General features: G+C 32.9%; 1 protein-coding gene across 2 annotated transcripts; it reads right to left on the bottom strand.

Annotated features, from left to right (window-relative positions):
• On the bottom strand, positions 1 to 5,445 carry LOC137806598 (sucrose transport protein SUC3). Of its 2 annotated transcripts, none has more exons than XM_068606801.1 (14): positions 4,909 to 5,445; positions 4,671 to 4,736; positions 4,214 to 4,312; positions 4,063 to 4,127; positions 3,873 to 3,957; positions 3,710 to 3,743; positions 3,468 to 3,567; positions 3,048 to 3,123; positions 2,247 to 2,603; positions 1,962 to 2,105; positions 1,554 to 1,787; positions 1,338 to 1,401; positions 1,208 to 1,251; positions 1 to 402 (listed from the first exon to the last, which is right to left on the bottom strand). In XM_068606801.1, the coding sequence occupies exons 1-14, from the start codon at positions 5,167 to 5,169 to the stop codon at positions 235 to 237; spliced, it is 1,797 nt and encodes a 598-aa protein (XP_068462902.1). In that variant the 5' UTR covers positions 5,170 to 5,445; the 3' UTR covers positions 1 to 234. The 2 variants fall into 2 exon arrangements, with proteins under 2 accessions (XP_068462902.1, XP_068462903.1); XM_068606802.1 differs by having other exon boundaries at positions 4,063 to 4,102; positions 4,909 to 5,385.
• Between the last annotated feature and the right edge of the window lie 4,002 nt (positions 5,446 to 9,447).

Genomic DNA, 9,447 nt, shown 5'->3' with positions numbered 1-9,447 from the left:
TAACAAAACCCTGTTACTATATGCACTAAGCTTTCTTCTGCTGTTCTGTGAGTTACATAAAATACAGACACCCATGATGTGGGGGAAAATGAATGAATTTGAATATGGCATGCGCCTTCTGTGGATTGGAAAGCAAGTAATCATCGTGTAAGCTGTCTCCATATTTTTGGTGCAGTCTCCATTTTAGAGGACCATGTACAAGTTCAAATATCGCCAGAATATATCTCCGAAGGGCTAGCCCATATGAAATCCTGTTGACTGGAAATTGCTAGATAGATTTGGCAGTTTGAGAATTGCAATTACACCACCAGCCAGACCACAAAGGGAGGCCAAAACAAAGGCAGGAATATTGCCACCACCAAAGAGAGCATCCCAGGGACCACAACCAAGGGATATAATCATCTAAAGATGCCAATAATATATCAAAACGGAATTCACAACATTTACAAGAAACTAGAACTCTAAAAGTGTAAGATGCCATCATGGAAAACTAATACAAAGTGAGTTATAATCAACCATTGATTAGCCATATTGCCAACAGTTTCATCCCGATATCATACAAAAGAATAAGAAAGAAGACACTACAAACTAAGGAAATGAATGCAGAGGCAAGTTTAGAACAGAGAGAAAAATCTTTCACCTTTTATTTTTTAAAGTTCAACCATTAATTTGGTCCCTATAGTTGAACAAACTTTACTTTTTCGTCTCATGTAAAGATCATCTTTTTAGTCTTATACATACTATTGTAATCTCTTTTAATTTCTATGAATTTAAACATTGAGACTAACAGAGATTAAAAGTGGTATGCATAAAAACTAAAAGTAATCGAAATAATGAGTGAGATAAAATGGCCAAATTATAATTACACGGACCTAAAAGACAAAATTTGTATAGCTAGAAGGACATAATGAGTAATTAAACCTCTTTTTAATATTCATTGTGATTTTTCAGTAATAAATAAATTTTATGCACTCTGTTCTAAAATGATGTCAATTGGAGTGGTGTCCAAAATTAGTAAATAAGGAAGAATTTTGGAGAGTTAATTGCATAGGAAATATCAAAAGACCATTGCACAACATTAATGTAGTAGTATAAACAGACACATGTAACAATGATAAAACAATATAAAACAGGATAATTTTGTAACTCCAAAAGGTTCACTCTAAGAAAGGTAACACACAGCAATACTTGAGAAAAAGAAAAATACCTGAGGAACAACAATTGCTAGATTTAGAACTCCTATGGCCAATCCTGCATAACCAACAGGCATCTTGAGATCAGAAACTTTAAAAGACCAAATATTCAGGATATCAAAACTACCTACAACTAATACCAACCTTGGCCACCTCCTGAATCAGCCGTCAACTCTGCTGTGACAGCAAAGGGAACACTATAGGTAATCTGCCACAAATATGGGAAATTTATTATGCCATGCACTCCCTTAGGTATTTAATAAAGCTAATAGAATGATTGCTTGAGAAGATCTATAAGGAAACGGAATCTGGTGGTGCAACAAATAGTTTAAATATAAAAATCAAACAACTCATGCTCACCGCTAGAGGAAAACCAAGAAGAACAAATACAACCAAGGAAGCAATCTTGATTGTTACACTTGCTCCAATTACATGTTCTATCCCTCCAGAATAATCTCGAATGGAAATCAGACTAATGATAGCAGTGCCAGCCATGCAGACAAAGACAATAACATTGCTCAGTGCCCATACGAATTTCGTGCCCATCCACTTACACATTGGTTCAATGAAGAAAGAGCTAATTCCAAGGACAACCTATTAAGCCATAAAAGCAATGTCAGATGACTCAGATCAGTAATTGGGCAGGGGGAAAAAAATCCAAAAAGCCTAATTTATCAAAAAGATAAAAGAAGTTGTGGATCATCATTATCATCAGTAAAGCTTGTGAGAAATTTCTCGATAAAAATATGCCCAATCTTGAGTTCTTACTGAATTCAATAGCAAACCAAATGCACCTTCTCTAACGCCTTGATCATAAAGATCTACTTCAGAAGTGCCCCCTTTTGGATCACCATGATAAACTTCTCTCCCCATCCAATCCGTGTCAAACAGAAAGAAGGGAAACCATGACAACTGCAGATAGACACATGATTGAGGGGAACATAAGAAGAATTGCATATAGGAAGCATCAGCACTAGACTAATTGCCTTCACAACCGATTTGAAAACACAGATATCAGCAGAAACCTTTGCAAATAAATACTGCAGTACCTACCCAAGTGAGAGCCATTACAATCAGGACTGAATGCATAGCAGGAGGCAAATGCCTTAAACTTGTCAACAAGTTTACCAATACTGCTCCAGGCCCATCCATTACGTTTTCAGTATGATCTTCCTCAGCTTTGAAATCCCCATGATTTAGCTCTGCATCTTTCCCAATGTGATCCTCAGTTTTCTTGTTATTGGATTCACCCATAACAGATAAGGGCTTTGATTTTGAAATTTCAACACCATTTTGTTGTTCATCCAATAAAGGAGAAGAATCTGACAATTGGTGAGTTTGACTTGCAGTAGTAAGTGGAACCTCATCAGCAAAATATAGGGTGACAAGTGTGCATAATGCCAGAAACACCTGCCAATATTGTATGATGATATTCCAAGCTATTAAATCAATTATGCATTAAAACTTTAAGTTTAGCAGTATATGATTAACTTGGCAGTTCTATAAGCTGATGACCCCGCCCATATAACAGCACAAACTTTTTCGAATAGTGTTTCACTTTGCTTTCATTAAAGAGTAAGGCCGGTAGAGATGTTGAGCCACAAGATAATGCTAGAGATGGTGTTGCCTCATAAGATTAATGCAGGTAAAGATGATGTCCCACAAGAGAATTAATAAAAAATGAATACAAAAAACAACTATACAAACTGGATGAGCTTACTTTAAAGTAATAAGGAAAAGGAAAAAAAATACTCATTCTAAGATAAGTCATGCTTATGATGTCTGACAACTGATAACATATACTAACAAGTAAAATATGAAGGTCCAATCAAGCAGAATTTAGTGGTAACCTACCACAGCCACAAGAAATGCTGCCTTAAGATTGCCACAGGCTTCGCAGCAAGCTCTTGTGGTCAAGAAAGGGAACCATCTGCTTAGATGAAAAAGGATGAAACATTAGTATGAAATATAAATAGAACAAAAATACAATACACAAAGTCAACACCAGCACATTTATGCAAACCAACAATAACAATAACAAAAACAAAACCCAATTCCTAACTTTGGATTTACATAAATCTATTTATCAAAACCACTTCTGAAATCCATTATGTAGACTACACTATTCCTATCAAAGGACTGCATTCTTGCATAATCCTTTCACTAGAAAGCTCCCTTGTCTTGTTTCCCATAACTGATTTAATAATAACATATTTCAAATACTGGTGAGAGAAATAAGATATAAAGAAGCACAAAAGATTAGCTAAGCCTCACTTGTTCCACTTTCCACTAGCACCAGAAGAATATCCTAGGATGTTCCCAGCTGCCATCCATGAGCAAAATACAGCATTTGCCACATTACGTTGATCAGGACCTAAATAGAAGCAAAATTTTAATAACACGATATCTCCTCACTACCAAACAAACAAGTATTTTGTACAGTATGAAAATCAATAATCCCACAGTGGTTGTTGAGAATATGAACAAAGAAAACAAGTGAGACGGACAAACTTTACCAGACAGATCAGCCAAAAGTGCTCGAGCAGGCCCCTACAAATTAAATTGGAGAAATAAAGGAGATTAAGTTTTCTGCTGCACAACTGCATCTGTACAAAAGAAGATATATATATATATATATATATATAACGAAGAACATACCAATTACATTAACAAGCTTACCTGCACCGTGTTGTTGGCAAGGTCCAGCATCCAGAACCCAAGAATAAATACAAGAGCAGCCCTTGTTCGGGTTCCTTTAAATGTTCTACAATTTCAGATATATATGAATTTTATTAACGCCTAACTGAGGTTTCAAGAAGTCGAAGAAATAAAATGAGCAAGAAAAGAACAAAAGGCTGACAATAGTAACCTGCAATGCTCGTGTGTATCACCTAATATATATCCAATGTCTGCAGAAAATCCGATTAATATCACCTAAATTACAAGACTTGACTTAGCTTATATGTAATGTAACGTAGAAAAGTAAATCAAAGTAAAACACCAATGTCACCGATGCTTACAGCAACAGATATCATAAGAGAACCAGCCAGAATGAACGGCCGCCTTCTGCCAAACCTCGATGTACATTTATCACTCCAAACACCGACGCAGGGTTGAACCTTCAGAAAAATTAAGGCAAACATGTGACTTACTAGTTCAAAAGTAACAAGAACAAAAGCATAAACTTGTTCGCATCACCACATCTACATTCCAGAAAAAGTGATTCGCAATGCAAATCAGTTACTGCTTTATTTATCAAAGAACAAATCAGATCTAACTAAATTACAATACACAAGAACGAAGCAGCAAGAGACAAACATGAATTCACAAGGAGTTAGGCACACAAGCTTATTGATCATAAAATAGATAAATTCTTTCAACATAGCATTAAAATGAACCAGTGCTGTCAAAACAGTGAACACAACTCAAAGAAATGACTACATTTGTCAATCAGATTAAAGGAAGAGTGTAACGTACCACAAGGCCTGTAATGGGGCCACAAAGCCAGATAAACGAAGAAAAAGCATGTCCTATTCCCAACGTCTGCGCCAAAAGGTAACAACAACAAGGCACATAGTTAATCAGGAAGTCACGCTCCAGACACACATTGCAAACTCAGCAACTATATAGAAACAAATTCACATTCCAATTGCAATAAAAAATCGAAACGCGAAAGAGAAGGATCTGGTGAAACACGCAACCGCGAATATCGGACCTGAATGTAGGGCGTTAAGAGAGAGAGCTGCAAAGCCCAACCAAATTGAACGCCAGCGGCTACAGTGCAACTGAGAACAAGATTGACCAAGGAAGCTTTGTTGCTTGGCGGTGAAGACGAGTGAGTTGACGGCGGCGACTTGGCGTGGATCCCGTGGTCTCGGTGGTCGACGTCTACGAGTTCGAGTTCGGGAGCCGATGAATCGTCGTGGAGGTTCTTGTAAGGAAAGCGGATCGACATTGAGTCTGAATTCCCCGCCATCGCCACACGCCTCTGTACATTCACGCGGATCGGCGTCCCGAACGCGAGAGACAGAGGGAGAGAGAACGACGACGTTTAGGGTTTGCTTTTGTCTACGTTTTTTCTGCGAAATGGGATTGTGAATCGAAATGAAAGAAAAAAGGTCAAAGAATTTGGGCGGGTGAAGAAAAGAAAGAAGAAATGGAGACTACCATGGTCTCAAGGAAGATATGATCTGCTCCGTTGCAGCAGCCTCAAGGACGATACTTGCCCCCTGCTTAGACTGCCACGTGGCATGTTCGACAGCGTGTGGGTCCACGCCTTATTGAGGTGACCCACTGCTTTTGGAAACTCGAACTCATGAAAGAAACAAATGAAGCAACCATATTTACTAATAAATAAATAAATAAATGTAGGAATTAAATTGTATAAGAGAATATAATATCAAATGTAAAAGAAATTCAAGTAGCAGTTAATTCCGTTTCTTAGTTTGGATAAGAATTTTAGCATTACTTACTTCTAGAATGTTGTTTAAAGAACTGGAAATGGTAATAATTTATTTTTAAAATATTGATGAATACTTTTATTTATTAATAAAACTTTTGTTATGTTATATGTTTACATTTAGTCTGTTAAAGATTTATATTTACAATGTCATTAGATTTTTTTTTTAATTTACATTACGCCAGAATTTAACTCTTCATTATTTTCGAACAAACTAAGCATCTTTTAAGTTCAAACAATTATATTCATCTCGTATGAAAAAAGTCACAAAGTATTATTATTTTTAATTCAAATGTTTAGAAATTTACGATGAATTTTGGATATGAAAAATATTTAAAAGTTAAGGTTAAACAATTTAGTAGAAATTTGATCAATTTCAAGGAATTTATCAAAACGAGATATTAAGGTTTGAAGAAAATAAAGTACTAAGATTTTTTTATTTATGATATTTTGGTTAATAAATTTTGAGAAAATATATTTAAAATAATTTAACCCATGCGGTCTATACAAATTTTAAGGAAGAAAATTTCGAAGTGAGGCCTTTTTAAATTTAACTACAACTGTTTTTCGAAACAAATAATATTTTAATTAAAATAATTATACTTTTATTTAAAATTTAGCTTTCAATATTTTAAGGATGTAAACTCATTTGTTAGATGGTTATGAAAAAAATCAAATATTTCTCAAACTTGTAAAACTCCAAGAATAAGATCCAACACTATTATAGGAAAATAAAAAGAAGCTTATCTATAAAAAAAAACGTTTTTGACATTTACGCTTCGTTGGTTTCGGGTGTTTACTATATTCACCCGAAACCATTCCTGATTGATTCTAATAATATATGAAGAAAAGCAGAAGGTGAAAGAAATTGAAAAAAGCTTTTTTTACTCCTTAGGTATGAATTGTTTAGAAATGTAGTCAAAACCAAATTTTATATAGATAAAATACGTAATTATTTTATAAAAAAAATAATTAATTATATTATAAAATACAAATATTAAATTACATTTATAATAAATAAAATATTATATATATTTATAAAATTAATAATATTATTATTAATAAAAATAATGATAATAAATATAAATTAAAAAATATATAATAATAATTTTATTAAATAATAATAATTTTATTTGAATTAAATATTTAATAATATCATTAATAAAAATAGTTAATAATAATAAAAATAAATATAATTATCTACATAAAAAAATAAACTTATATAATCTATACCTATATATAAAGGGGATTCCCCTCTTAACCGCTCTTAATTTTTTTCCCCATTTGGGAAGGATCGAGGGGTGCCCTGCCTCTTCGGTCAATAAGGCCACTGGTGAGGCCTTGAAGCTTTGAATTGGTTCCTCTCATCCCATAAGATCTTTCTCTCAAGGTTTACTCTTTCATTGCAGAGTTTTTTTTTTATGTCGTTGTGCTTGATAATTGCTTTGCTGGTTTTACAGTTGGGATTATAGAGATCTTGGTTTTCTATTACTATTGTATATGTATTTACTATAGTAACAACATGACCGCTTTGGTAGCTTTTTCCGTTTTGAGTAGTGTACATACCAAAAATGGGGTTTATGGGTAGACTGGATTGGAGCTTTATGCTTTTAAGATAAAGATGTGTTGTTGTGTTGTTCTGATGTGCAGATTTTGAAACTGTTTGCATTTGGGATAAGAGCAACAGTAATACGATCATGTCATCGCTTATTACACAACCCAGGTTTTCCCTTATCCCTCTAATTTCCCTTCCATATATGGTTTTTCCTTTTTCTTTAGTCGTTTCTTCATTTTGTTTCGTCACTTTCCGCTCATACTTTTACTTCTCCTTCAATCTTTTAAGTTTATTATACCAACTCTTCTCAACACAAAACAACGTCTGCACCCTATTCATTCCTTCCTTCTGTGACTGCAATTTTAATATTGTTTATATCGTGAGAGGTGAATTTGTTTGTTGTAACTAATTTGGTGTGTGGTCATTGTAGTTACTTGCTTTTCAATGTTTAAAAAGACCTTGATTGCAGCGAGTCGTGATGGAAGCCAAATTGACCAAATTGAGATGAAGATGTTTGGGCGAAAAAGTTGTTTGTAGAATCACAACAACATTTACAATGGAAATGGACATGCTACCAATATTACCGAGATTAGTCTTTCCATTTTATGGTGTAAAGTAGATTCACTTTTACTTTTATATATTATTATTTTGTTAAAAATTTATATATTTTAAATATTCACTCAAATAAAGAAATACATTATGCACAATAACTATATATAATCATGCCATGTTGTTGGTACTGTGGTGGGGACATGTGTTTTTTTTTTTTTTTTTTATCTTAGTACATTGCATTTATCTTACTAAATTTTTGGCTTAAGGGGAATGTAAAGTACTTTGTGTGAGGTAGATTTCATGATGAATGATTCATTTGCAACTTAAAGGTAAATGGTGAACAATGATGGAGCATTAAAGTTCCAATTCTATTATCGTCAAGGACTTTATACCAACTAGCGGGAACACACTGACCTGTGTATCCGCATTTTTTATTTCTGTTTCTTTAGTATTTTTTTTATTTTTCAAAAACAATTTATCTTAATAACATTAAAATGAGAAGTTAAAGAGTATACAGTTAAAAGAGTAGTGTGTATCCGCATTTTTTATTTCTCTTTCTTTAGTATTTTTTTATTCTTCAAAAACAATTACTCTTAATAACATTAAAATGAGAAGTTAAAGAGTATACAGTTAAAGAGTAGGTTAATAGTGGAGAGCGGTAATTAAAAGTTATATATGGTAAAGAGAATGAATGAATTTTCAAAATTTAAAATTCAAAATTACTATTTGAATTCAAAACCGTCTCTCAAGATAGAAAATAATTAAATAGAATTTGAGTTTCATATTTTTTTATAATTTTTAATATTTGATCAATTATAGGAACTAAACCTTCATTAGGTCTATAAACAACCAATAATATATGACAATCATTACAATACATATGACACCATTAAACAATAAACCAAAAATTCATCCTTGTTTGAAAAATATTATATACAAAAGAAGAAAATGCAATGAAATCTGTTTCTCTTTTCTTCACCTTGGACCCTTGGATCTGTATAGAGACTCGTTTAAATTGTTCTCATCTTTCACACCCAAATCTAATGTTCCTTCGTGTTAGAACCTTACCATTGGGGGAGTGAGCGCGACAACGAAACTCAGTTTTTCCTTCTCTGATTCCTCTATTTTGCTATGAATATTAACTCTCTACAATTAACAAATAAAAAACAAACAAAATATTAGTATAACATGTAAAACATAGATTTAAGAACACGATGACATACCTCTGTACATAATGCTCTTTGGTGAGAGAACCTATTTTGAAGGTGGTCTCTAAAATCATCATGTACCTATATAGGAGAGAGAAAGTGGGAAGTAGGATACGTGGGTTATGTGTAGTGGAGAATCATAAAATTTGTTTCTTAAATCAATTTTAAAATTCTACAATTTTAATAAAAAAGAATATCAGTTTAAATCAGAAAAGTAACGTACCAAATCTCCACTCTCATGTAGAGAAGAAGATCTTTAAACACAAAAAAGTAACTCATCAATCTCTTCACTCTCTCCACTCTCCAGTTAAATAATAACAAATAAAATAAATTTTAAAATTAAAAAATTATTTTATTAATTTTTGAAATTATAAAATGTCCAAATAACCAAAATAAATTAATACAATAAATTATTAAGTAAAGATAAAACGGAAAAAAAAATTAAGAGCAGTTAAGAGGAGAATAAGAAATGACACAATG

Source organism: Phaseolus vulgaris, chromosome 3 (genome assembly GCF_000499845.2).
Source record: "Phaseolus vulgaris cultivar G19833 chromosome 3, P. vulgaris v2.0, whole genome shotgun sequence".
Taxonomy (NCBI): Eukaryota; Viridiplantae; Streptophyta; class Magnoliopsida; order Fabales; family Fabaceae; genus Phaseolus; species Phaseolus vulgaris.
The sequence above is the reverse complement of the archived record's forward strand: the minus strand, read 5'-3'. Positions and strand labels throughout refer to the sequence as shown.

Excerpts from the sequence above, each read along its gene's own strand:
- LOC137806598 (XM_068606801.1), bottom strand. The coding sequence starts at position 5,169 with ATGGCGGGGAATTCAGACTCAATGTCGATCCGCTTTCCTTACAAGAAC. Across the intron at positions 4,737-4,908 it reads TCTTAACGCCCTACATTCAG|ACGTTGGGAATAGGACATGC; the intron begins GTCCGATATTCG and ends CTTTTGGCGCAG. Across the intron at positions 2,604-3,047 it reads CAGCATTTCTTGTGGCTGTG|GTGTTTCTGGCATTATGCAC; the intron begins GTAGGTTACCAC and ends CAATATTGGCAG.